Genomic DNA, 27924 nt, shown 5'->3' on the forward strand with positions numbered 1-27924 from the left:
CAACTATCACCCTATCATTGCTGAGATTTTCGGGCTGCGCATCTGAGTACGCGCGCTCTAAAATATCCCTCAGAAGAATCTAGTTGGACGGGAGTGTCGAGCCCCTCAAGACTCCAGTCCTCTCTACACTTGACTTCATTGATTCCTACAAGCATCGCGTCGAGAAGTGCAGACTTGACGAAGCATTTACTACAACGCTAGGAACAATTGTACATCTTTCAAACCTGGACGATGAGGGGTTCCTGCCGACCAAGAAGCACGCGAGACAGGGCAGGTAAGCTAAAACACCGTTGAATTCGATGCACAGTTTATGACCACATTTCATGCAGAATGTAATGAGGCATTTTGAACGAGGACAGTCAATGTGCAGCTATAGTGCGGGGGCTAACACACGGCTGAGGAAGTAAACAAGCCCGTCACGATGGCATGGGTCAGTTTACAGGGCCGTATAGCCTATTGAAAGAAATAAAAAGGAATGTGAGCGCAAGGCTTTTTCTGGAAAAGGACATGTAATTATTTCAGCTATAAAACACGAATTTGTTTTTAACAAGTAGGTTATTTAAAGCTATCCTCTTACTAGCTAGCGTTGCAAACTACAATAGCTAGCAAGGCACTCTACATCCAGCGGTTGGTTACATGTTGCGTTTCTATTATACGTAAATGTCATGCAACTTTTGTATTCATTCTTCATTCATTCATGTATGCCTTTTTTTATCAATAAACTAATGAGGAAATATTTATGTTGTACGATGAAAATACAACGAAGTTTGGTTCAAACTGATGGCAATTTTGCAATGCTCATTCATCGCCCAACATTGGTTAAAATCGAGCTTGCAACCGACAGCTTGCTTAGAAGAGGGGATGTAGGGAGGCGTATTGAATGTGTACAGCAAAGCCACATGCTTATGTTGTTCTGTGTGTGTTATGGGGATTGGGGGGGGGGGGGGGGGGGGGGGGGGGGTTAAAGGCAGTAATGTTGGTAATGTTGTTGAGACGCACTTTTTGTAATTGTTTCTGAAATAGACTTCACATCCTCATAAAAACCAATATATCTAAAGGTTGGACAGTAACATTTTAAAAATCCGATATCTGTGGGCGTCTCAGGACTGTAATGAATAGGACCAATCATTTTAGTTCGGAAAGGAATGATTGGATAGCATTGACCGAATGCAATGATTGGACGGGATACTTGTCCGTCTACTTCCCGGCAGTAGTCAGGCAGCGCGTTCATGTGTTTTAGGAGTGATTTTGATGGGAGGGAGTGGAACATTTTAGTTAAAATTCTTTCTAACTCAAGCCAAAATTGCTATTTCACATAGCTTGCCTTTAGTCCGTGGACCTCAAATTGTTTAAGAGAATATATATATAGCTTATATATATATTATATAAGCTATATATACAAGTTTATATAGTTATATATATAATATATAGTTATATATCTATATATACAAGCTTATATAGTTACAAGTTAATGTTTTATTTGAAGTTCTGTCTTTGTATAAATGAATGCTTATCACAAGTCTAAATCCCATGGACCACCCAAACCCCATAAACACGCTAGTTTGGACTAGGCAAAACCTTAATGTCAGACAAGAATGGGTGTTGGACGTTGCAAATGTGTGACATAAAACCGAATAACTATTTGTCTTCTGTGCCACACACACACACAACCACTATTTAATCATTCCAAACTTTAACCTATTTTTCACCTCTAACGTGAGTTTGATTTTGAAAAACCCCGGCCATTTTCTCAGCACATCATGGTTATTAGTTTGGCCTTTTTAATGTCACAGTTTGACAAAATGTTATGACATCATTATCATCTGTCAGCATTGTCTGTTTAAAATGTTGCTCACACAGAATTATGAAATAGTTGCCAACGGACTGACATGATAATAAGCACGCACCCTGGAGCCTGGCAGTCTAAATTAGTTTGACAATGTCTTTACCAGGCTGTGTTTACGCACTGTTGGTGGTGGTGTAACTTTTAAGGTGTAGAAGGAATGAACCAAGCTCATGATGTGTTGAGGACGAGTGGCCGTTCTCCCTCTGTGGGCAGTTTGGAGGTGGATAATATATGCATACTGTATCTTAGCTACAAATGGATCATGATTCAATGTCACCCTGGCATACCTATTTAGTTGTACTGCCATCTTTGCTTGCATTCTTTGGCAAATCAACAGGCTGTGAGATTCCCCAATAACTACAGTAGAAAGACTAAGCTCAGTTTTTGAACTGGACCATCTCTTTGAATTTAAACCATGGTTATTAATTGTCACCAAACTTCCTGCCCGTCTGGATGCCTGGCCTGTTATTGTACAGACTAATAGGCCTTCATCCCTGTGTCAAGGCTCTGTGTTGCTAGCACAAGCTTGTTTCCTGAAATGTAGCCTCACCTTCTACCTATAAATATGTTGTTATTCTTGTTATTCTAAAATGAACGAGTGTTCTGGACTGGTTGATTTTAAGGATTGGTTGATTTTTTGGAATTTTGACAAACCAATAGCATGGAACCTTAACTGAACAATTCATCAGAAGCAACTTGTTTAGAAGGTAGTGAAAGCCACACAAATATTATACAATTATTGATGCAGCCTAGTGCTGATGGGACCAACCTGATAACAATCCCCGATTGGGGGCAAGTTTAGCTAAATGTTTTGCCCTTTGTCTTTACCAGGCTTTGTTTATGCACTGTTGGCAGTTGTGTAGCTTTTAGCCTATGTAAGGTGTATAAGGGATGAACAAGGCTCATGATGTGTTGAGGAGGAGGGGCCATTCTCCCTCTGTGTGCAGAGTGTAGTGAGAGAAGGCTGGTCTGAGCTAGGCTGGAAAGGGAGAGGATTAGCCCTGGCAGAGCCTGTATCCCAGAGACTGTGTATCCAATGCAGTAGGCTGTCCCACAGGACACTCATCTCAATGCATTGCCTAATGCCTAGACTGCAATCTCCCATGGATTATAAATCTCTCTCCCTCTGTTTCTCTCTCAAGTCTCCCCTTGCCCTATCCCTTCCTTCTTCATTCTGCTGAACAGTCTTGTCACAAAATCACAAGGACAAAATCTTACTTTAACCCACCACCTCTCCTACTTTCTCTTTTTGAACCCTCTCCACCTGCCTGCCTGCCTACTTCTCTGTCTGTCTCTGTCTGTCCGTCTGTCTGTCTGCTAGCCTCCCTCTATCTGTGTGAAAGTTCAACCCCATGCTCTGAATCCCATTAAAGGCTCCAGGGAGAGATTTGTGTGTGTGCTGCATCTATGCGCACTACAGCATGTTTTAGTCTGTGTTTGTTGAGGTATTTGTAATATGTGATTGTGTGTGATCAAGAATCTGTTTGTTTGATGAATGTGTGTGTGTGTGAAATTCTCTTGAGCTCTAGGCTTCCATTCAGACCGTTTTCTTCTCATTTTACAGTGATGTTGAAAACTGAGACCGAACATGGAAATGCAATGTAAACATTTTGTTCATTTCAAATAATAATTTGTTAAATAACTACAACCTTTTTATCTGGATGACTGGCAAGGACTGTATGTTGGTATAAAATCACTCTGCTACTACTAATGGGTGTGCCTCTGCTTAAATCAATATTAGTTGAAGGTCTGCGGGAGAATGGGTGATATTGCCCCAACTGTTACCATGGATGTGCGTCTGTGTGTTAATCTACTTTTGAGGCCTGCACTACAGAATTTTTAACTTAGTTTTTTGGGAGATATGCATAATGTACCTTAGCTGCAAATGAAACATGATTCATTTGCACACGTGTGCAAGACTAAGCTTAGTTTTTTAACTGGAGCATCTCTATGACCTCAAACCATGGTTAGTAACTGTCCATTGAGACAAAACTTGTCTATCTAGAGGCCAGGCCTGTTATTGTAAACATTAATAGGCCTAGGCTACATCCCTTTGTCCTTATTTACAGTACAGCTCTTTGTTCCTGTTTCCTTTAATATAGTCTCACTTTTGACCTTTAAGTATGCTATTATAAAATGAAAGCATGTCCTGGATTGCATTTTCCTGGCATCATCAGACTAATTTGAAAATGTGTATTAATCTGGAACCTCTCAGTTAATTTTCGATGTCCAAGGGGTGTTATCAACGGGTGCTGATCAAATGCTGGTCTTAATAATAAGATGGACGCAATTAATAATCTTGATGCAATTGAATAGAATTGGATAGATACAACCGATCAGAGCAACAAAACGTCATCTTGGCTCCCTTAGAAAAATGCTTCAACAGCGCTCCACTGTCTGAATGAGAGGGCGGTCTGCCAGAGCACATAACACATCAACTTGCAGATTCGTCTGGTTCTCTGTCTAGGATTGGATGGCACAGAAACCTAACTAACCAATTTCTCAAGCGGACACGTTTAGCCTTTTCAGACGTAACCTGTTGGAGCTGGTAGACCAGGTTATCCATGCAGCAAAAGCCGCTGTCTGCCACAAAGACATTATGTTACAAAGTTGACTACAGAAACAGATTTGTAGCTTGTCCTTGTCGTGCTTCAGACAAGTTGTTCCATACTATCCCTCCCTTCCTCTAAATTCTGTAAATAGTGTTCAGAGGCTGTCTAGATGACGTACATACCGGCAGCCTGTTAAGACTGAAGGATTATGATTATGATGAGTAATGCTGAAGACGCATGGGATTCCGACATCTGTCCATCCTATCTACCTGTGAATACAGGTAGTGCATACAGAATGCAGGGGAATGTTTTCGGTTTGGGGTGAGAGTCTGAACAATTGCATGTAGGCATGGCGTACGGATGGAAAACAAGGATTGGAAGAGCATGGAAATGAGTATGAAGCAGTTAGAAAACAAGAGATTCTGCAGCCTTTAGGAAGCAAGATGTATATGCACTCTATTTTTGTCTTGGGTGTCTAGACAGCATTAATCCACCTTTGTCATGTTTTGTTTACACTGTCACTGCTCTTGTATAGAGTGGGTAGTCATATGTCAACAAGTACAGTGAAGGAGAGACGGCTAATTACACTTATCTAAGTGGGTGTGTTTGTGTTCCTTTATAAAAATATACAAAGGAGTACATCAAAATTGTGTAGACTCAGTGTGGGTGTGTGTCATAGTCAGGTTACCTGAGGGTTTTGGTTGCAGTAAATGTATAAACCACACCAAATTATGAGATTCATTCTGACACACTTGACTAGTAGTCTGGGACAGCCATCTGATGACAATAACATTAGAAGACAACTGTTGTAAATAAAAACTTAGGTGAACACTACCACCTATTGGAGCAACATTTACATTGCAACTTGTGTACTAGGAACATTTGCTGTCTGATCTAGTATTAATAATATATGTACTTGTTGGTGCCTTCAACACACTGAATGATATAACAAATTAATTATGAATTCATAATCAAATATGGTCAACTATTTTGTCTAAACAAAGTACTCCTCTACTGTGTTTCTTTAAAATAGAAGTGCAATACAAAAGAAGGAGTTCTATAAGGTAGGCTGTATAGCTGAATTACCTATTCGCATACCTATGGTGCTGAGACAGATAGTGAGGATGAAGAGCAGCTGAGTGATAACTTGAAGAATCATACTGATACAGGAGCCTAGGGCTCTCAGGCAGTGAAGGGCAATAAGTGAAGGGCAATGAGCAGGATGATAAAGGACTGCAATTTAAGATCAACATTTGGTCATATGCCTACAAAGGTGTACTAGAGTTGTATTGGCCACATGGGGGCGCTGCTTTACTGTCAAGTAATTGTGTTTTGGGGTCATAAGGTGTACGATATCAATATGTATCGTTGAGTCCTTGCTTTGGGCCGATTTCACAACTCAAGATTGAATATGTTGTACGCTGAGAGCGTTTAAGGCCATGTAGAACAATAACACATACTAGTAGGCTAGTATTACTACCACTATAGTGTATCTTATGTAACTTATTAGCAGTATCAGTATTAAGTATCATTAACCTTAGTCTGATCTTGTGTTGTTCTGTGTACCTGACAATAAAAGACTTGAACTACTTCTGGTCACTTCTAGTACATGTGACAGAGGCGTAGGTTTCAGTATACATAAACGGCATGCAATTTTCCCACGGAAATTCAAAAATGTTGCATTTGTGTGTACATTTACAGTTTTCAAACATTCTTGGGAACTTTTAATCATAGCCTACTTTGACTTGTGTAGATCAGATCCCGTGCAACGAGCACGTCCTAAAGATCAATGTACCAGACCTTCTATTGGACGGTGCATTTCCTTTCCATATTTCTAATTGGTTACATTTACATCAACATTTGCTGGACATGCGCTGTACATGTGCTGTACATGTGCTGTACATGGGCAGCGAAAACTGTTTTTCTCTCAAAACACCCCCCCCCCCCCCCCCCCTTCCATCCAAGTTACCCTTGCCTAGCCCCCACGGCCATACTGAATTACCGTAGCTAACTAGTTAACGGGCGCAATTCTTCTTGTGAAAGGGGAATTCTTATTCTTTGTAGTTTTGCTGTTGTTGGTTTAATGTTTATTCACCTGGCAACGTGGCGTTAGTAGCCTAATGCTTAATATGTGTCACTTGTCAATTATCACTTCAAATGGAACGTACAGTGACGCAATACATTCTAAAGCATTTTAATGCAATGCTACATTTTCCAATGCACTTTTTGAGCATGTAAGCTGTACCATTATACATTCACATCATAAAATATAGATAACATTATTATTCAATACCTGAATATTTCAAAATAGAAATATAAACAATTTATAGATCAATTTTAGCGTTATAGAAACATTTAAATGTCCTTTTTCATCAACTTGTGCGATCAGTTTAGCGCAATTACGGTAATTATATGCCGATGTTTCTCAGCCGATATGACATCCAAACCCCGCAGCGCCACTGTCTCTTCACTGTTCAGGTTCAGCCCAACAATATCCTGCTTAACTACCGCTGTCACAAAGAAACGGGACATGGTGCAGCATAAAGGATGACTTCCACTGAGGACGTTAGTTTGGCAAGAGCCCCACGGGAACTCACACAGAATCCTTTAAAGAAAATATGGATGCCGTGTAAAAATGGGCTTCCTGAAAAGAATATTTCACAGAGAAAGGGTGAGTTTTTGTTATATTCTTTTGGCGCTTTCCAACGACGCCAAGGATGAGCATAACACTGACAGACATGGCTGTACAGATGATTACAGTAGCGCATGATATTGGTGGCCCAATTTATATATCCTACTGCTTAACATGGAAGTTTAAAGATCTCAGTCATTTTACCATTTGCGATATAGATACCCTACACTGCGGCACTGCGCACGCAATAATTCAGCTTTCTCAAGCTTTTCTTGCCACACTGCATCATTTTATTCCTTCATGAATAATTCGACTCTGTCTCACAATTCTGACATACCTTGCTTTCATACCTTGCTTGGGTTCATTTAGTTTGACCAGGTGACTTACTCATGACAACGCACCCTTTCGCACGTGGCAACACTTAAATATAGTGGGTTGTGTATAATGTAAAAACTAACATGAGTTTGTGACACTGAAAGGGAATTGGCATAAGAGCCCTCTTTTTGTTTATAAGTAATTGTTTGTTTAGACCACCGTTTGTTGGTTTTCCAGCTGCATTGAGAAGGAACCAGTAGCCTAAACTATAAGCCGCTGTTATTGTTGGCTCGAATAACAGTCGCCTAGAGTCAGAACAACCTGTTGGGCGATGTAAAGCACCGAATTGACTCCATTGAATTTCGGTTTATCATATCCTCCCTAAAAGCGTGTATGTCTGAGAAAAAGGGAACGGGGTCTCAACAATTATCATCAGAAATGACCAAAATATTTGACGTTTTTATGGATATCTCCATATCAATATGGAATATGACAAAGGGTGACGTATGATGATTATGCAGCTGTCTTTGTCCCTCTATCCTTCTGTTTTGCATCTCAGGAGGACTGGCTATTATTTTTGCTGAGTCAAAGCTACACAGGAGCTGTAGTGTAAGGAAGACTTGGCAGACTAGTGTCTTTTATTGTCTTATTGTTGCCTATCCACTTCCAACCCAACCCAGTCCAGAAACCCCAGTTGAGTTTCCTTTGTCCAAGGCTAGGTGCTGAGGTCAGGGTTATTTTATTCTGGGCGTCTCATAGAGAGCTCTACTTGAACCAAAATGAATAATTCAGAACTTTGAGAGCAAAGAACCATGCCAGGCTTTACAAGGCATATCCTGATCAGTTAGCTATCTAGCTAGCTATATAGGGATCTTACTACCACAGAGTGAGGGGGCCTCCCAAAGACCTAAACTGATGAAGCTGTCATGGTAAAACTCACCTCTCAAATGTAATGGAAAGTCAAAGCCCATGTCTGGATAAATGGTCTCAGCTGAGTTCAGTTATAGCTTCACTGTAATTGACTACCCCTTGATAGGTTGTCTCGAACAATGGATCTGTTCTTATGGTGGACCCCCCCCCCCCCTCAAAGGAATCTAGGTGGCCACACAGTTCACATCAGCTTAATTACAGATAATTAAAAACATTGTGTGTGTGTTTTTAATGTGAGGCTAAGAGATTCACAGCTTAACTTCTCAGAGGACTGTGCCTGCTTGAGTCCTTCAGATGTCTGATGATTTTCAGACATCCCTTCACAATCACCACTCAAACACAAAGGCCTCATTCATGCTTCTGCTGCTCTTCTTTCTGATTTACATTCTACCCTTCTCTTCAGCCGTCCTTTTTCAAAATGTCTGTCCTCTAAATTTTTACCCACCTACTGTGATACTGTGATTAGGGTCTAGAAACTTCATGATGGCTAACCTTTCCTAAAATGTTTAAATAGATTTTGCAACAAGTCATGACCCCATGTTATGTCTGAATGTGTGATGTCTAATGTTTCAATGCATGTACTTGTTTGTGAGTCTCTCCCTTAGACCTTTGAATGAATGAGATGAAAGAGTCCTGGTTGAAGGAGTTGAAACTTGTCACTGTCCTCTAGGTCTCCAATTGTAGTAGCCAGATTAGTTTTTGCATGAAGAGGGCCATGTCCCTCTTACCCCATCCACAGAGCGTGCCAACCACTGATATTCACTGTGCGTGTACAATAGGCACAGTCATTAAACTCTCCTTCTTTTCCTTCCTCTCCCAATTTGTCAGTATGTATGACCAACTGTCCCACCCTCATTGTGACGGTTGGACTGCCCGCCAGAGGGAAGACTTACATTTCGAAGAAGCTGACCCGCTACCTCAACTGGATAGGTGTACCTACCAAAGGTAAATATTCTTACCAACACAGACACAGTAGGGCACGTGCCATTTATGTATCCCATACACTTGTGATTATCTGTTTGTTTCTCAGAGTTCAATGTGGGCCAGTACAGAAGAGAGTGTGTGAAGATTTACAAGTCCTTTGAGTTTTTCCGTCCAGACAACGAGGAGGGCCTGAAGATCAGAAGGTGACTTTAGGGCAGGAGTTCTCTCACCCTGCCACACCCCTTCTTTTTTGGCCAGTAGAGTCACACAGTATATAGTCTCTGAGATTTGTGCAGTACTACACAATCTAACTTTGCTTACATTTGTTTTTTATATTACAGGCAGTGTGCATTGGCGGCTCTGAATGATGTCCGCCAGTACCTGAGTGTGGAGGGAGGGCAGGTGGCGGTGAGTAAACCAGACCACCCCTCAAACGCCTTGATTATGTAATAGCCTTCTATTGTATATATTCATTGAAGACTTAAGTTCTGTTACCAAGCAGTGCTCCACTTATTTTACTGCAGGTGTTTGATGCCACAAATACCACCAGGGAGAGGAGAGGGACCATCACTAGGTTTGCTGAGCAGAATGGCTTTAAGGTATGCAGAGATGGCAAAAGTACACACACCATTCATTCAAGTACAAATACAGATACTCATGTTTAAACAGACTGGTAAAAGTTGAAGTGCTGACAATACTTTTTCACTCAAGTTAAAGTAAGGAAGAATGGGCTCTGACATGTACATAAAGAAAAAATTTGCATTACTTCTACCTGTTTTAGTGTTGCGCTGGTAACTGGACCTCACAAAATCAATACAAAAATACACTATAGATAGACACGCAGCGCTTTTGCTAGGAATCCGTTTTGACACTTTTGTGACACTAGCTTTTGTTTGTTGTGCGTGATAGCCAGGAAATGTAAAAAAAAAGGCGTGCCATGACAAACATTTTTTTATCATGCCACCCTATACAGATGAAAACGAACGTAACAAGCCTGGTTTGAAGATGTAGAATTTACATATATTTGTGTGAAAAATTATAAATAAGTACAAATCGACTTAAGTACAGTAAAATACTATTTGTTCTTCGTTGCTTCCCATCTCTGCTGATATCAGTGCTTTAAAATCTCTTCTCTTCTTCAGGTGTTTTTTGTAGAGTCAGTGTGTGAGGACCCAGACGTGATAGCAGAGAACATAGTAGTGAGTACCATCGATGATCACCTTGCTTTTTAGCTTGTTTGATCTCAGCCTGTTTGACCAGTAACAGTGTCTAAAATCTAATGTATGGTAAAGGTTTAGATATAAATGTTTTATGAAAAAAAGGTTCTGATAAGCATGGCCATTTTCCTGTTTCATTTTGTGTTTGTGTCCTTCCTGTCCATGCAGCAAGTGAAGCTGGGTAGTCCAGATTACATTGACTGCAACACAGAGGAGGCTGTAGAGGACTTCATGAAGAGGATCAAGTGTTATGAGAACTCCTATCAGCCTCTGGATGAGGTGCTAGACAAGTGAGAGTTCAGCAGATCAGCCATTTGAACCACCCTTATAGGTCCTACAAACCAACATAATACAAAAACGCTAAAAGCATACCATATGACAGTACTCTTATATTTACAGTTAACTTGCGACAGCAGTAGTACGTTTGTACATGCATGAACAAGGACTAGTCAGGTGCAAGTGCTGCTCTGCCTCATACTGTGGGTAGTCAGCTCTCCTGCCTCCCCCCTACAGGGATCTGTCCTACATTAAGGTCATGGATGTGGGCCGGCGCTACCTGGTCAACCGGGTTCAGGACCACATCCAGAGCCGCATCGTCTACTACCTGATGAACATTCACATCACCCCACGCTCCATATACCTGTGTCGCCACGGCGAGAGCGACCTTAATGTCAAGGGACGCATCGGTGGAGACTCAGGCTTGTCTGACAGGGGCAAGGAGGTGTGTCTGCGTTTGTTGTGTTTGAGACTGGTCTAACGTGAAAGCTGTTTTCTCTTTCTGGGTCTTCATCATCTCACTCTTATTCTCCCAGTTTGCCAAATGTCTTGGGAGGTTTATCCAGGACCAGAACATAAAGGACCTCAAGGTTTGGACGAGTCAGATGAAGAGGACGATCCAGACTGCTGAGGCACTCGGCGTGCCTTATGAACAATGGAAAGCCCTCAACGAGATAGACGCAGTATGTGTGTTGTTGTTGTGTGTGAGTGTGTTGGTGAGATAAGGAAAGGTTGTCATGTGAGATCAATAAGAATGTTGACTAGTCGTTGTCTGCCCTGCAGGGTGTGTGTGAGGAGATGATGTATGAAGAGATCCAGCAGCATTTCCCTCTAGAGTTTGCCCTGAGAGACCAGGACAAATACCGCTACCGCTACCCTAAAGGAGAGGTGAGACATGTTTGTGAGCTTGTCGGTGTTCATATGTGTGATTATAAATATTATTTTGGGATTCAGTCTTATTTAAGGAAATGCATTTTATCTGTGGTCAAATGATTATTTTTTAATCTGTAAATATTACAGGCAGCAAATTGAAACCTTTTATTTTTTTGGGTGACAATCTGTTAACAAAACTCAGTGAACTATTTTGTGCATGTGTGTGACCTGCCGCTGGTTCTCCCCTCAGTCCTATGAGGACCTGGTGCAGCGGTTAGAGCCGGTCATTATGGAGCTGGAGAGGCAGGAGAATGTGCTGGTCATCTGTCACCAGGCCGTCATGCGCTGCCTGCTGGCCTACTTTTTGGATAAGACTGCAGGTACTGGCAGTGAGAAACAAACCCCTTTCATACCCTAATGATTCTAAATCCATATAACTATTCAACCCTTCTGATGCAGGAGGGTTGTCTGAGGTATACACCTGAGTCATCACTCCCTACATTGCATACCTTACCTTTCCAGTTTCTTAGATCTGTAATCATGTTGCTTTTGTCTCCTTGCTACTCAGAGGAGCTGCCTTATCTGAAGTGTCCTTTGCACACTGCATTGAAGCTGACCCCTGTGGCTTATGGTGAGTGAAGTCTTGAAGCTCAACAGTCAAAGTATTCATTGTATTTGTATTTAATGGTGTAGCTTTTGGGGAGGAGGCTTACTATCTGTTTTTGTTTGTTGTCGTGCTTTACCCTAGTATCCTTGGTAACAAATGTAAAGGAGAGCCTCTCACACAATGTGTATCATTTTACTTACAAGTCTCTCTAATGCTTTCCTTTTCATTTCTTCCAATTTTTTCATCCTAGGCTGTAAAGTGGAATCTGTAGCCTTGAATGTGGACGCAGTAAACACTCACAGGGACAGGCCAGAGGTGGGTACCCCAGACACATGCACCCACAGTAGGACTTGGTGGGGTGGAGGTGGTGTCCTGAAGGTGGCTATTCCACTCTAACTAAATGAGCTTCAGGAGCCTTACAGTTAGTCAGTTGACCTCAACAGTGTCCTCAGACAATTTCAGGGGGCTGCAATGTATGGAGCGGTGCAGGATCAACATGAAGTGGTTAGAACATTCCATGACCAAATCATTTAGTGATAACTTAATTTGTATGTTAAAATATACTTGTGCAGACCTGGTCTGTAATACTGCATCGTCCTGGATACAGCCCTAGAGACCAGTGCTGACCCCTCCCCTCTCTTCTCATTGGACAGAATGTAAATATATCACGGCTGGCGGAGGAAGCCCTGTTCACAGTCCCCGACCACCAGTGATCCCTGACAACACCCAAGATACCTGTGACATCTCTCACCATTGCCACTTTCACTGGAACCACTATCAGCGATCAGTCTTTTTCTATTTTTTTTTCTTCCTCAACGGGATAGAAAAGTGCGTCCTGTCCTTTTCATTGGACAGTTTTTCTTTAAATTGTAATTGTTTAACACTTTACACCTGCTCCTTCTTTCCTCGGCAATGAATAAATAGACAACTGGAATCCAGTTCTTTGGTGAATGACCCCACTGTTGGGGTGTGTGTGTTTGTGTAGGTATGGCCATCCCAAGGAGCATCTCCTGATGTAGTGATTTTTTTTAACCTTATGACTTAATAAACAAAGTATTATTTTCATAAATGCGTTTTTGCACATAATCATATTAATTCCAACATTGTCTTCATCAATGTAACCTGGGCTGATTGTCATGTCTTTTCATAACTGAGGTGATCTACCTTCTAACATGTGCTCAACCTTGTTGTTCAATGTATTGTGATAACATGACATTTAATGTCTAAGAAGCTGTTCTGAATTGTGCAGTTGTCATTGACATGGCCTCTAGTCATCAAAATCAATGCAATCAAGAAAAGGATTGCCTGTCTCTTTATTCATAATTTTCCATTTAAAATCATGCTGATTTGGTAACCTGCCTGTTATATGCTTATTTTTTTAAAGATACTTTGTTTCATCTTAATGCACAAATGTTAGAATTTACATCCAAATTCAAGAAATAAATATTCCAAGTTGACTCTGGCCTCAGGTGAATGATGAAATGTCCTTGTAATTGTTGATTGGTAGTGCTGTAAACCTAGGCCCATATGTCCTCTTAAATTTTAATTTTTTAAGTTTCAAAAACATACACAATATTGTCTTAAACAGTAATCAGATTTTGTGGCGTTTGAGTGTGAATGTGCAGCGCAGCAAAGATGCTCTGCAGACTGTCCCAGCTCACCTCTGATCAGGGTCCCTGCGGGGTCTTAAAAAGTCTACAATTCTTAACTTTACAATTGTTTTATTTAAGGCCTTAAAATGTCTTAAAACAGCACGATTTTCATCCAAGGTCTTAAATGTCATTTAGTCAGGTCTTTAAAAAGGTTTTACCCTCGTTCGTTTCCAGAAACGCTGCCTGCAGAAAGTTATTACAAAGTAGCAAGAAAGTATTGTCGTAGCCTACAAAGCGGAGCTCTAGAGTGAACTAAAAAGAGAATCTTCCTGAGATTAACAAGTGTTTGGCAGAGAGGAGAGAGACGATATTTATGAAACTGAAGTCGAAGTCCCACATGACCACAATGTTAGAATAAACAATTTAAAATGTGGATGTGAACCCAGGTTGTTGCAGTACTGCCCCAACATGTCTGAAAGAGCATGCACACTAACCCAGTGAGTTAACAGGGGAGCCCTGCTTTCTTTTGGTTTTCTGACACCCCAACTCTGCAGGTTGTTACAACTAGATAATTAAATGTTAAATTTTATGATGAGTGGAGATTGTTATGATCCCTGATAGCTCAGTGGTTAAGGATGTGGACTACTGTGTGAGGGGGTCTTGTGTTCAAATATTCTTACAGCATAACATATACTACTTAACTGATATCAGTTAAATGAATTATCAATTGGTTTGAGTGAAATTTCAACCAGAGTGCCATGTTAGGCAGTGGACTCAATGGTACACGTTTACCCACTGAGTCACAGAGGTCTCCTGCAAAGTTACGACGAGATCGTTTAATTGCCCTTATGACACTACTAAATGCCAATGACTGACTTAATTGAATTAAGATTTTTTCAGAATTACGTTGATTTTAATATTTTTTTGGTAATGTGTCATGTAGGTCTTAAATTTCAATCTTTATGGTCTTAAAAAGGTCTTAAATTTGACTTACTGAAACCTGCAGGAACCACTGTACCTCCAGTAAGATGGCACCTCCACTCAGAACCCCACTCCTAACCTCAAAACACACAAGTTTAAGACCTTCATCGAATGATATCAGGACATGTCATGTGAAGCACTTTGAAATACGTTGTATTATTGTTTTAAGTCATTCTGGATCATAAAGGGAAGTGTACTGATGTGACATTTTCTGTCTTGTGTACCATTTTGTTGAAGTGAACCAAAATACAAATGTTTATTGTAACTAAAATACATTCCTTCTGAAAGTATGTCATGTTTGAGGAGTTTCATGCTTTTGTTCTCTCCAGTTAATATTATATTTGTGTTTATGACAGCATACTAGAACCATTGCTGTATCATAACTGATTTGCTTTTGGATTCTGTTTAAACTGCAAAAAAAAATCTTTAACATGCTGTTTGTGGTTACTTAAATTGAATATTTGCATTAGTTTTTGCAAAAGAGAGGAACCAGAGAACAGAATAAACATACAAACAAGCGATAAAGGGATTTATTTCTCAATTTCAGCGCTAATCATATTTATTTCCATCAATGATAGGGTCGACTCTGTGTATTAAGACAATAAACATGTGCACCAATTTGTTTAAGGTCTGTTGTAACAAAAACTTTGCAAAAAAAATGATATATACGTGGTCATATAATATTCATATAAAAAAAAAACATTTAAATTATCAGAAAGAAACTCTTGTTTTCCTGTGCTCGTCAAAATTGACTGAGGGTTTCATTTTAAGGACCCGCCCTGATTTTATGTTTTGTTCTAAAGGCAGAAATTAAATGAGGCTGTGAATATTCATTATGTACAAACATCAATAAATCTGAGCACAGGGAAACATTGATGATGAAGGACAACATCCACATTGGTCAGATGCACTTCATAGATGTCATCACTGTGGTTGGCTTGACAGACTATTGCTCCGCCTCTTCCATTTCTGTCCTGTGATGGGCTCCATCCAAGAAACCATGGTGACTTTTGTGATCATGGTGAGGAATGTTTTGGGGGGTTTGTTTTTAGAACTGCAAAACAAGGACACGGTCAAATCGTTGTTCAAGATTTGAACAACATGAAAGAAAAGATTTTTGAGAAACCAAAAAACAGACTCACATTTTTGAGGAACTCCTCTGCGACAATACGGGCCCTGGCATTGACAGACAGCTTCATCTCACTAATCTCCTTGTCAATCTCTTCCATGAAATGAATGACAAAGTCCACCAGCTTGTGCTTGTACATTTGTTCAGTGTGGAAGTTGGTTATGAGGAAACTGATGTCGTAACCCTGTGGAACAAAAAGACAAGGGGAGAGAACTGATTGAAATGGAAGAAGTATGCAAATGGAGAAAGTATGCAAATAAGATATTTTATAATTCTGTATCTCACCTCCACTGGTTTCCTCCTCAGGATGAAGAAGTTCTCTGCCCTCATCATCATGAAGCGCATGAACTTATGACAGAGGATCTTCTCAATCTCATCCGCCTGAATGGACACAAATCACAAGACCAGCATTTTCATCATAAGATAATTACATGACAGAGCCATGGTAAACTTTAAATCTCTGTAAATAACGAATCATAAGTTTTAACAATGCATCTGGCCAAGTATAGCCAAGAGATCATTTGAGTGTTTTACAGTCTACACTGGTGAGGAAGAAAGAGGTAGTGAGAGCTTCCTGACCTGCTTAACAGAGATGCTGACTCGGACTGAGTTGATAGAGCCCTCGATCAGCACCTTCTCCTTCTCATTACGACTAATAATGACAGGCTGAAGAAGCAACTCTTTACTGCTCCTGTGAGTGTACAGCAAAAACAACATTAATTATGAATGTGATGTGTACACGATCACAAAGTATATCAGCTCAATACAGCCCCTTGAGAAAGGTACAGTCCCACCCACCTATAATGTAGAAAGAGACACTTACCGAACCTCCACCTCTGGCTTGTTGTGGCGCTCTACCACCTGAGAGGAGAAGTTCTCCAGACAGAGGGCAGCCTGCAGTGTGGCACGCACAGCGTTGAGGTATGGGCGCAGAGTCGCTGTCTGAGAGAAGAGAGACAATTTCAATAGAAAACAGATTACGTATAAAGGTTTAAAAGGAATAATATAGATGGCCAGCCACAGTAAGCTACCTCCCTTAAAATGTTAACCTCCTCCACACTATCCTACTCTAGCCAATAAGCCCTCTACACTAAAACAGGTCTAAACATGCCGGTAGGATTCTTAGCACTGAGGAATTTCCTCAGTGTCTCATCCAAAAGCTGCAGACTGAACATAGCGAATTCCAAAACGACATCACAGGAAAAATATTTTATCAAAAGCGTTAAACAACACACATTAAATAAATAAATGCATAAAAGCACATAACACAATATGGCAGTGCAAGTAAACTCACACATTAATCTACCAGAGACTAAGCTGTAATTGCATTTTATCTATCGTGAGTTTGTCAAACGTCATTAGAATAAAGTTATATTTGGCAGTAACTTGTAAAGTGAGGTCAAAACCAGCTGTGCAACTCTCATCCCTTCATGAGAGACATGACAGCTGGCTACCTAGCTAATTCATCTGATTTAGAAAAGATACGTTTATAAGGAAAGTACACAGCTAGCTACCCAGTCAGTCCACGGCACACTTGTGTTATACGTTACCTTCTCTTATACACTATTAAATATACATGACCGTGATTTTAGATGGCAAGCTGACGTTATGATTTACGTCGCTCGCTAGATAGCTACAGTACTGTAGCTAGCTACTGACTGCAAAAAAATGCCAGCAACTAGGCTTACCCGCTGCTAATCTAGAAAGGCAACATTAGCTTGCTACCTCAACTTTCTTAACATCGGGTACATAAAGTGTAAGTCAAATACATTTCTCATCGTGTGATGTGGTATCTTATCCTTACTTGCACGACATAAACCTTTGATTATCTTACCATTGCTCTGTATGTGCAGGACCAGAAGACGGAAGTGCTCTCGCCAGGTCTCTTCCGCGAGCCTGTGCTCGCAGTGGGATATACCACTTAAATTCCTCATAGGGGAACATAATTGAGGGTGGAAATGTGATTGATCCATTGCTACATACTTATATAGGCTATTTGTTTTCTTGCATTTTTCTATTGTATTGTAGTAATTGTATACGTATTTTACACAATTAATACATTGTTCACATTGTTTAATATTTGGCTCAACCATATGTAACATTTCTGTCGGACAAAGCATTAAAGTAAACAATGTGGTGTACTTTTTCTACGATTCTTTTGCGTTTTAAAAATAGATACAATGCAATACATACTCTTATGTCTGTATGTGCATTTTAACTGTTTTCAGTCAACGATTATCAGATATATCTTAAATGAATGAATCGTGAGTTACAAATGTTTTCTTCCTTATAAGGTAAAAGGACTTCTCCATTTCAGTTCTATTGGGGGGTGTTGGTAAAGGTGTTCAATTCCTACCATTTCATTGAATTCATTTTTCATAAAGACGTCGCTTATAAGATGTATTGCACCGACTCATTTCATTAAAACCATTTTCATCTGGGTATTTTCATTCAATTGGGACATATGTTGGAATGTTCCAATCCGGTGTTGGCAGGACTGTTTTAGATGTCTAATAGTTTTCATTTCAGGGTTTTGTCTGAGAATCGTATAGATGCAATGAAGAACTATATAGCCTACCAGTAGATGTAATATTGAGTCGTATGTTATCAAAGCAAGACATCTATACGTTTTTTTTCAATGGTTATTTCCTAACTACCGTCTGTTGAAAATAATTTGAGTCATTAAAACCATCCTTTTAGATTGCAATTTATTTACAGAGAATTTAACTGCTTGAGGCAACAAAGGCTACATGCCTACATTACACATACAAACATTTTAAACGAAACATAAGTTCCAGATAATGCCGTCTTTTATTTTTTACTTTAGTTACAGTAATTCAGCAAGCCTCGTCAACTAGTGTATTTCCGACAACTGGGGGCGTTGCCCACAATTCAAATCTGGACTGGGCGGTTTGACTCATCGATGCCCCGTCGTAAATGTTTTCACAATTGTTTACACATCATACCATAATTTGCTGAAGATATAAAAAATAATATAAATGAAAATGTTGGCCAAACCTAACATTTGGGCCACACTTGGATGCGAATAAAAAAGTCCAATCATCGTTTAAACCACAACATGTACAAAAATAAATGAAGTCTTTTTTCCGGTGTTGGGTTGGGTACTAGTATACTACTTCTTTCTTGGAGACTTGGCGGCAGGTTTGCTCGCCTTCTTCGGCTTTGGCTTCTTACTCTTAACCGGAGTTGCCTTTTTAGCCGCCAGCTTTTTTGGTTTGGCGGCCGGCTTCTTTTTGGGTGTCGACTTCTTTTTCGGGCTAGCCTTCGGTTTCGCCTTAGTTTTGATGGCTGCCTTTGCCTTCTTAGCTGGTGCTTTTGTTTTGACAGCCTTAACAGGCTTTGGTGCTTTTTTCGGAGCCTTTGTCTCAAACTTCTTTTTGTTTAGTTTGAAAGAACCGTTAGCACCCGTACCCTTTACCTGGATCAGGGTATCGTTCAGAACTAGCGCGCATATAGAATATCGCAGATAGGTTCGTCCATGCTGCTGATCGAACCAGATCACCTCCTTGGCTTTGTTGTAAATCTTCGCCAACGACGAACCATTTCTCTCGCCCAGTTGTTTAATCGCGTCAACCACCAGTACGCTGTACTTCCCTGGGCCCTTTCCCTTGCGCTTCTTCTTCTTGGCTGAGCTGGTGGCTGTAGTCGCTGGTTTTGCTTTTGGTTTAGGTTTGGTGGGTGTCCTTTTCTTTGACTTCGCAGCCACTGGAGTTTCTGCGGCAGGAACCACTTCAGTGTCACTTGCCATTATGTTAAATTAAACAATAGATATGCAAACGAATTGTTATCACAGATCCTGCGTCAAGTTGCTCGGGTGGATATGATCTCTGAAATAAGCCTGGCTAGCCTATATAGCTACCAAGCGGACGTGATTGAAAACAACAACATGGAATGTCATGGTGTGTGCGAAGTTGTGTTTTTTGATACGAGTTTCATTGAGATTTGGGAATATCCGGGACGATTATTACGAGACAAACAACTTTTTATAGGAAGACCAAACGATTACCTATTTGGCGGTTATATGTTCGTACCAGTGTTGGTCGACATTTCCAAGAAAAAAGGGAAAGTGCGGACGGCACCGCACAGTAGTAGTGGCAAACTGGGTGGGGGGACCTACTTTACGAGGTTATGGTTTGAAAATGGTACACAGTTTTACTTTCTATACACTTTTGACTAGTACTTCAGAGTGGGGTAAGTCGTAATTGATAATGGTTTTCTTGGTTAGCCACTTCAGTTTTGGAATATTTTTGATTTAATTTGTTTAAACTAGCACAGTACACGCCCTCGCGTGGCAATCTATTGACAATTCGAGATTTGCACCCATCTCTTCACGCGAGCCTCGAACTGAATTACAAATTGAAACTGCAATAAGAAAGAATCATAACAGACTACAGTTACATTTTATTGTAAGCGATAGTGAGATTGTACCAGTGTGTGTGCTATCTTATAGACTTCCAAGTCAGTAATGATAAGTCCCCTTAATTGCTTGATCTCAATGGACACCAACTGGAACTAAAGCAACCCCCAAAAAGATTTGCTCTTCATTGCCACTTTGCGGTTTTATACTAATTGGTAAAATATACGGACACTGATTCCACAATGCAGACCATCAATGTTTATATTCAAGAGACACTTTATTATAACTTATTTTGATATCCCAATACTTTTCAACATCATTGGCATAGCACAGTTGCTTTATTAGGAAGTAAAGAGTAATACCAGGGTAAATTCTTGGACTATTTCTTTATAACTCACAGATAAAAAGAGCATCCAATCCCGTTTCATCTCTCAGCATTTTATCTATTACATCTACACACAATAGTAGTACACAATCTGTTAAAAATTAATATTATGCACTTATTAACAAACTTGCCAACCTGAGCTACCAGCAGAGTAAAAGAAACAGTAGCAACAGAGACAGTTATTAGAGAAGAGGTGTATGGCAACAGATCTGTAATTATAGTGTTGAAACAAGATGGCAGACAAATGACATACATCACATACAGTAGTATCAGTAGTACAATTAGGATAATAACATGTTTTATGTCTTAAGTTTTTCTATTGTTGTTGTCTATTTTATGAATATTGCCCCTGTAATGTGATAATTTAGAACAAATCACTGTGCTACCTACTGTACAAAGGGTGTGGACACCAACAGGCATAAAGGTGTTTGTTTTGTTTTTTGATTAACAGGATCCTTATGGGTTCTGGACAAGGGTGGTAGTCATTATGTTGACCAGCTGACCTCTGTGTATAACATTTAAAGGCAAAGAAAAAAATCAACTCGACAAGGAAAAAGTGCTAACAAATACTCTCCCGACTGGCTTAAGACTTTTGCATCAACAGCCAATAATACAAATAATAAAATACAAATCATTATTTCTCCATAGTCAAACAGGCAAAGGAGATCACTGAGATATGAGAAAATAATGAATATATTTCTATAAGAATAGAAAATGAAGAGGACCAGAAATCACAGGGATTCTGTCCCCAGCCACCCCCTCTCACATTATGTAGGAACAGCCACTGCATCTTCCAGTCACTATTAAAACAATGGCTGCATCTCTCTTAATAGCATTAACAGAAGGGAGTCTGGGGGCAGTTAGAAATACAGGTGAGTGAGCTGTCATTCTTCTCTTAAGAATTTTTTTTGTGCCAGATTCTTTGTGTGTGGAGTGAGTGGGTACTGTGGGTACCGAGTGTGTACACCCATGTGCACTATTACTGGGCAGCTAACGGGATTGTGGTGGGCCGGGAATGAGACATGATCTGTGATGGACCAGAGGAGCAGTTCACTCTGGGGGAGGAGTAGGGACCACAAAGGTACTGAGAGTGGGGTCATGGGGATGTTCCAGTAGGCCAGAGAGAAGATAGTCCTAACACCACTTCAGCAGCTGCAGCTCTCTTGTGAAGGCTTGGCTCTGTCATTCCTGTCCAGTTTAATGGGTTCAGGGAATTCATTATACAACTCCACCTCTGTCTCCTAAGAGGAAAAGGGAGGGAGAGAAGAAGAGGACATAATAAGTGTGATTCATCCTAAACAATAAATCATCAACCGATATCGCTGCAGAGTTCCAAAGTCTAGTTTGAAAACTAAAATGGTGCTGATGCCAGCGTCTCACCTGTTTGAGGGCATTGCGTGCAATGGTCTGGAAGGCTTGCTCTACATTGATGGCTTCCTTAGCGCTGGTCTCAAAGTAGGGGATGTTGTTCTTACTTTGACACCAGGCCTGGGCCCTCTTGGTTGTCACCTATGTTTGGATGAGAGGAAATATTATGATTTTGGCCACATTCAACATGATGTTACGTAATCAGCCCTCGTATGTCACTTTTGCTAACTTTAGCTCACCTGTCTGTTTTCCAGGTCAATCTTGTTGCCTAGAACAACAAAAGGGAAGTTCTCCGGGTCTCTGGGGCTAGCCTGGATCAGGAACTCATCTCTCCAGCTATCTAAGGTCTTGAAGGTGTTGGGAGCCGTCACATCAAATACCAACACACAGCAGTCCGCCCCACGGTAGAACGCTACCCCCAATGACTGGAACCTCTCCTGCCCGGCTGTGTCCCAGATCTGACCAGGAAGGAGGGAAATGGAGAGAGTGGTTTGGAAGGATAGGGGGACATAGGAAACAAGAAGGGAGAACGTGTGTGTGTGGGGGAAGGGGTAGAGAAAAGGAAGATGGTAAATTACGGGAAGTAAGAAGCCAAACTTTAACAGGGAAGATATGAACTATTCTTTGTTTGGTAACATGCTTTGTTTCTTGGCTAGGATTCATTTTAAACTTCCCGATTAGATCACACAGTTGGATGTAGTTCACTATGGTTGTCCTTTAATCAATTTTGAAGCTTGAGGACTGAAGACAAACAATATCAGTAATTGTAAGTCAGTTATCACCAGCTGTGCCTTTGCATGCAAATCACTTGACAGGCACTGACAGCTGCCTATTTTTACATAACTTCTTGAAAATACCATTCCAGAAGAGATGTCTGTTTAACCACGACACACATATCTAGCCAATACTTCACTGTAGCAAGGTCAGCCAGACCGCACGGAGCCAACATCCTGTCACACCTGTAGAGTCTGATCCGACCACATCAGACAAACCTAATCAACTCTCTTGACACCCTCAGTATTCCTCCACAAACATGGCATTGGCGGTTCGGTTGGCATATAATCATTGACTGTACAATTTCTGTCTTTCTGGAAGTTAGATCATTTCATTCTGTTCATTGAAACCGATCTCTCATATCAAATGTATAATCTAACTTGTTCATACTATCCATATATACCTTACTTTAATACATTTGTAGTCAAATATATTTTGATGTGTGCCTGTTCACTAATGTTACAATTGGCTCTACACTTAGAACAAATTCAGTCATCCTTAACTCAGACTCTCATTTGATGTATTCCTGGATTTTATGAGGGATGAACCAGAAGTTTCAGTGAGCTAGTGTACCTGCATTGTGACGAGTCGGTCGTCCACCATCACCTCCTTGGTCAAGAAATCTGCTCCTATCGTGGCTTTGTATTGGTTGCTGAACTTCTTGTTCACATACTGGTTCATTAGGGAGGTCTTGCCCACACTTTCACGTAGAGAGAAAGCAGAAGAAGAGAAATACAGAGCAAGATGGGAAGGAAATAATTGTTCAATTAAATGCAATCTATGGGGTCCCAATGCTGGGGTAGAATAACCTTTCAAATCAAAACCTGTGCCCTGCAGGGAAAGACATTTCAGATATTAAAATGTACAATCAGTATAAGAAAATATTTGAAAATATGTGACCAGGAGAAGACATAATGTAACAGGGAGAAAAGCCACGTTTTGAATATTGAAAACAGATCAAATTAAATTCACAGAGATTGAATCTACAGTTAAAACAAACCACCTAGAGTACTCACCCAGAATCCCCCAGAATGATGACTTTCAGAAGCACTTTCTTCCTGGACGTCATGTTGTCAATCCTGGGGAGAGATCCATGACAACAAGTTAGAAGAGGAATTATGGGTAGGCCGTTGGCTTAATGGGCAGTCAAATACATACTATTTGCAGCATCACAGCCTACAATGGTTACCTGCCTAGATAATGACTTGCTTCCAGCAAAGAAATACAGGAGCTTATCTTCTATTAGTGTTAAATTGATCCACAATTTTTAAAACTATGTCTTTGCTACCACAATGAGTGTGTCTCTCAGCATAGACAATGCTATAGGATGTAGGTCCTATGTGAATTAGTTAGCTTTGTGAAGACTACTTTGCCACTTGGCCAATAAGATTTGAGCTCCATTCATTTCAGTCATGTGCTTTCTAAGCTGCTGGTCGAAGTCACGAGCAACATATCATTCTCCCCCTCTTACTCTCTCTCTGGCGTACATGCACACACAGGAAGTGAATCGGAGGGCTGGCTGTATCATGCTTCCTCTTATAGGGGCAGATCCAAACATAAAACTCCTAATCCCATCTAGTAGACACAATTCCCTATTCCCAAAGGCACTAGACTTCCACAGGGTCAACAAACTCAACTTGATTTAGAATATGTTGGAGTTTTATATATTTGTATTTGTATAGCCCTGATGGAGAACATAAAACAACAGAATATCATTGTGATCTCAAAAGTGAAATTCCACAATCTCCTCTTCCACTTAAAGGGAAAAAATGTAGCAGAACAACAAGCTTTGTTTAAATTAATTCTTACCAGCTATCAGACTAGTTCAACAAAGACGGTAGTCTACACTGAAGAATGGCATTCAAGAGAATTCCCCTACAGCACAAGTAGTCTCTGCCTCACAGATTTACTACTACTCAAGCTTCTCATAGTAAGAGTGCTCAGTAACAAGAGGTTGAACCCAGACCAGCACTCCTACTGTATGACTACTGAAAACCTGGGTCGAGGCCTCCATCCTTTTCACACACCAACACCGCAATCGCTAATGTCTATATCAGCCTAAACCCTTGTATTTACCCCACTGCCCACTCTGAAATCTTCCCATATGCAGCCCTACACCAGATGTCAACACACTAGCCTCTGTCCTCCTCCAGGCAGTGGCATAGTGAGTGGAGTCTTCAGCAGAAGAGCATGAGGTTCTCAGCATGTTCAGTCCACTGTCACATGACTGCAGGAGAAGCCTCTCTGTCCTCACTACTACCTCTCCCCCCAAGATCAAACAGGCTATAGGTCAGGAGCAAGCCGTCTCATAAACGAGAAACTAAAATATATTGTAACTAGCTTTCCAGGGCTAAGTCTAATGTATGTTATACAACTTCAATAAAGAGCTTAGGTTATGCATAGTAGTAAGACCAGTGTTTGTTGGTTATGGTCTGTTACTCTGCACTCCAACACTGTTTAAGAGAGGCTGCAGCTGAACTCTGGACTGGTTGCCTATACAAGTCTGCTTTCGGTAGCCAACATACATAGAGAGAGGGGTCTGGAATTCCCACTACTCATTTGCATGCACAACCTACTAGGTACAGATGGGTACCCGGAATTACAAAAACAAACCTCTAAATATAGCCTCCTTGTGCACAGTCCGGTAGAGCATACAGTTCATTGCTCAATACATCTTTACTTGTGTCACGATAACACACTCCCTCCAGTGACCATGTTGACAGATCCACTGGTGACCCTGCAAACTATGAGACAGTTTTAGCATGAGTTGTGACACTGCAGCAATATAAAGTACAGATAGACACTGCCAACGAACATGGTCAAAACAAAGTGCCCAGTAGACCGTTTAACGTAACGTTATTTTAGCTAGAAAGGTTTCCTGTGAATAGGTGGTGCATGTCCAGGTAAAAGCCATGATTCAGAATGCTGTATGTACCCATAATGTTCTCCCTCAAATCTCTAACCCATGATACTGTATTGGGAAAATCGGATTTTAGGATAATTCTGTCCGAACTCTGAACGGTTGAGGTTGGTAGCAGTAAGTAATTTACTTAGAAATACTTTGAACATGTCGTTCGTGTGTTAACCGAGGACAATTTGTGATGTAGCTAGTCAGTCATAGAAACATGTGACAAAGCAATTAAAGTCTGTATCGAGTCACTCTTGAAAGTCCCTTAGATTTATATTTAACCAAAGACTGGGTCACGAGTTCATCCATACCACGATAGTTAGCTAAGCTACTTTTTGCCTTTATACTGTAATCAGTTCCAAGGATAACCCACAAATACAAACAAGGCCAGTCGAGGCACTTGCAATGATTTTTCTTTTAAGTATTGGCCTTGATTAAATCTAGCACCCTCCGATTATTTCTCAAACCGTCATCACTACATTCAGAAGCCACCCCAGACAGTACTACCAGCTATTACAAATCTCGGTTGAACATTTCGCCCAGTCACCGCCGCTGGGGGGGTTCTGTTTAGCTAAATAACTGGAACAAATTATACGCTCAAAGTTGTCATCGGTACTTACCTTCAACTCCAGACAAGACCGATAATTATTTCTTACAATATTAGAGCTAACCAGATAACGGTCTAGCTTTCTATTGTTCAGCTGGGACAGGTTGGCTGCGACGCAGTGCCCCACAGTTGACAGCGCAGCTAGCTAGTCTAGCTATCACGCGTAGCTATCTACTGTAGCGTAGCCAGCAAGACCTTTCTAGCCTACCATCAACAGTTTTAAGATCACTAGCTAGTCAGTTAGTTTGTAACGCAGCGTAACAGGTTGTACTTTTCTCTTTTTCGTCTTTAGTGCAAGCTCGTGATATCAACTAACGATTGTCGCCACATATTATATTAAATGTCTTAAACTGAGTTCAGTCTGGCAACCTACCCTTCGCGTACGAATTTTTTCTTTTTCTTCACCCTCTTTCACTTCCTCCACAACAACACACGCGTTGACGCGCTCAACGTGGTCACGCAGAACATGCGTGAGCCCCGCCCATGGTCTTACTGTCCCAGAGATGTGCACTTGACTGTGACCAAAAACGAAAAGTGGTAAATACGGAGTAAGGACCATGCATTCCAAAAGCACACAATCCAACTAGCTTGACAGTATTGTGAACATGAGCATACATAACCGAGCGTGTTAATTATTAACATGTCTTTAATGGTAGGTAGTAGCAATGGATACTTTTTACCCAAGTATATGTCAGAGCCCATACTTCTTTACTGAAACTTGAGAGAAAAAGTGTAGTCAGCAATTCAACTTTTACCAGTCTTTTTTTAAACATGAGTATCTGTTCTTCTGTTTGAGTGAAGGATGTGTGTCATCTCTGGTAATATCACATACATCAGTAAATCATGTAAATCATAATATCAAAACACCACTAGAGGACACTCTCAGCTCACCTCTAAATCATTTTAAATCAGCAATATTGTGTGGGCTGAACTCTGATCACCAATATCTTTTTGTATCAGAACCTAAATCAAGGTTAATGGTCAATTGTCCCTGGCCGGATGTATATATATGTATAACTCTCATATAAAATGACTTAGCTACAACAGTCATTCTGGTTTAGGTTATATATTACACACCTACCCCAAATCCCAGGACCATGTGAGAGTGTTCTTATATCACATATCTCCAATTCACCCTGACCCTTAAACATTTCTGAAAGTCTCTCATTGCATGATTGCTGACGTCATTCTATACTCTGAAGCCTATATGAAAGAAGAGGTTGGAATGGTAGCCTGGTGTAGCCTGGTGTGCCCCCTGACTTGGATCATGTGTGTTTGTGTTGGTGTGTGTGCGTGTGTGTTCTGCAGAAGTTGAAGTGTGTCAGTTTGTGGCATCTGATGACCTTACTGTTTGTAGAGGAATTCCTGCTTTCTCACCCCCATTCAAGTCTTGGTTTTATGGCCTCTAAGGAACTCCATTTGTAAACACAAACACGACACAAAGGAGGTTGACACATGTGAGAAAGAGGGAGAGGAGAGGAGGGGTGTGGGAGAGGCAGTGTCTCAACTTTAAGGGAATACTGACAGACAAACACCGACATGAATATGCATTAGCAACAACTCACTTTGTCCGACACAAATCTTAACATAGACACATTGGGAGAGATTCAGAGGTAGAGACTGAGAGAGA

At 40.7% G+C, this 27924-nt stretch overlaps 4 protein-coding genes across 7 annotated transcripts; 1 reads left to right on the plus strand and 3 right to left on the minus strand.

Moving 5' to 3' along the window:
* The first annotated feature begins 77 nt into the window (after positions 1 to 77).
* On the plus strand, positions 78 to 13226 carry pfkfb4b (6-phosphofructo-2-kinase/fructose-2,6-biphosphatase 4b). 2 transcript variants are annotated; one of them, XM_047024730.1, is made up of 14 exons: positions 78 to 274; positions 9104 to 9220; positions 9306 to 9402; positions 9541 to 9607; positions 9724 to 9798; positions 10342 to 10398; positions 10585 to 10706; positions 10930 to 11137; positions 11229 to 11375; positions 11476 to 11580; positions 11816 to 11945; positions 12134 to 12196; positions 12423 to 12487; positions 12826 to 13226. In XM_047024730.1, exons 1-14 carry the CDS (start codon positions 232 to 234, stop codon positions 12883 to 12885), a joined length of 1356 nt encoding a protein of 451 aa, XP_046880686.1. In that variant the 5' UTR covers positions 78 to 231; the 3' UTR covers positions 12886 to 13226. The 2 variants fall into 2 exon arrangements, with proteins under 2 accessions (XP_046880686.1, XP_046880685.1); XM_047024729.1 differs by lacking the exon at positions 78 to 274 and adding an exon at positions 6839 to 7069.
* Positions 13227 to 15259: 2033 nt separating this feature from the next.
* arpc4 (actin related protein 2/3 complex, subunit 4) lies at positions 15260 to 17780 on the minus strand. Its single transcript, XM_047024734.1, has 6 exons — positions 17709 to 17780; positions 16698 to 16816; positions 16454 to 16565; positions 16160 to 16255; positions 15888 to 16058; positions 15260 to 15799 (listed from the first exon to the last, which is right to left on the minus strand). The coding sequence occupies exons 1-6, from the start codon at positions 17709 to 17711 to the stop codon at positions 15794 to 15796; spliced, it is 507 nt and encodes a 168-aa protein (XP_046880690.1). The 5' UTR covers positions 17712 to 17780; the 3' UTR covers positions 15260 to 15793.
* A 785-nt stretch (positions 17781 to 18565) lies between these two features.
* On the minus strand, positions 18566 to 19733 carry LOC124470918 (histone H1.10). Its single transcript, XM_047025127.1, has one exon. The coding sequence runs from the start codon at positions 19641 to 19643 to the stop codon at positions 19008 to 19010; it is 636 nt and encodes a 211-aa protein (XP_046881083.1). The 5' UTR covers positions 19644 to 19733; the 3' UTR covers positions 18566 to 19007.
* A 777-nt stretch (positions 19734 to 20510) lies between these two features.
* LOC124470919 (ras-related protein rab7-like) lies at positions 20511 to 26749 on the minus strand. 3 transcript variants are annotated; one of them, XM_047025128.1, is made up of 6 exons: positions 26668 to 26749; positions 23796 to 23858; positions 23353 to 23479; positions 22245 to 22463; positions 22018 to 22146; positions 20511 to 21878 (listed from the first exon to the last, which is right to left on the minus strand). In XM_047025128.1, the coding sequence occupies exons 2-6, from the start codon at positions 23846 to 23848 to the stop codon at positions 21783 to 21785; spliced, it is 624 nt and encodes a 207-aa protein (XP_046881084.1). In that variant the 5' UTR covers positions 23849 to 23858; positions 26668 to 26749; the 3' UTR covers positions 20511 to 21782. The 3 variants fall into 3 exon arrangements, with proteins under 3 accessions (XP_046881084.1, XP_046881086.1, XP_046881087.1); XM_047025130.1 differs by having other exon boundaries at positions 26308 to 26713; XM_047025131.1 differs by lacking the exon at positions 26668 to 26749 and adding an exon at positions 25393 to 26244.
* Positions 26750 to 27924: the final 1175 nt, after the last annotated feature.

This window comes from Hypomesus transpacificus, chromosome 9 (genome assembly GCF_021917145.1).
Source record: "Hypomesus transpacificus isolate Combined female chromosome 9, fHypTra1, whole genome shotgun sequence".
In the NCBI taxonomy this organism is placed as follows: Eukaryota; Metazoa; Chordata; class Actinopteri; order Osmeriformes; family Osmeridae; genus Hypomesus; species Hypomesus transpacificus.

Coding starts and splice junctions, on each gene's coding strand:
- pfkfb4b (XM_047024729.1), top strand. CDS start 6,946: ATGACTTCCACTGAGGACGTTAGTTTGGCAAGAGCCCCACGGGAACTC. Junction 10,399..10,584: donor TGATAGCAGAGAACATAGTA/GTGAGTACCATC, acceptor CTGTCCATGCAG/CAAGTGAAGCTGGGTAGTCC. Junction 12,488..12,825: donor CTCACAGGGACAGGCCAGAG/GTGGGTACCCCA, acceptor CTCATTGGACAG/AATGTAAATATATCACGGCT.
- arpc4 (XM_047024734.1), bottom strand. Junction 16,256..16,453: donor TCAGCATCTCTGTTAAGCAG/GTCAGGAAGCTC, acceptor GTGTCCATTCAG/GCGGATGAGATTGAGAAGAT. Junction 16,059..16,159: donor TGAGGAGGAAACCAGTGGAG/GTGAGATACAGA, acceptor TTTGTTCCACAG/GGTTACGACATCAGTTTCCT.
- LOC124470918 (XM_047025127.1), bottom strand. CDS start 19,643: ATGGCAAGTGACACTGAAGTGGTTCCTGCCGCAGAAACTCCAGTGGCT.
- LOC124470919 (XM_047025128.1), bottom strand. CDS start 23,848: ATGACGTCCAGGAAGAAAGTGCTTCTGAAAGTCATCATTCTGGGGGAT. Junction 23,480..23,795: donor ATCATTCTGGGGGATTCTGG/GTGAGTACTCTA, acceptor TCTACGTGAAAG/TGTGGGCAAGACCTCCCTAA. Junction 22,147..22,244: donor TTGACCTGGAAAACAGACAG/GTGAGCTAAAGT, acceptor ATCCAAACATAG/GTGACAACCAAGAGGGCCCA.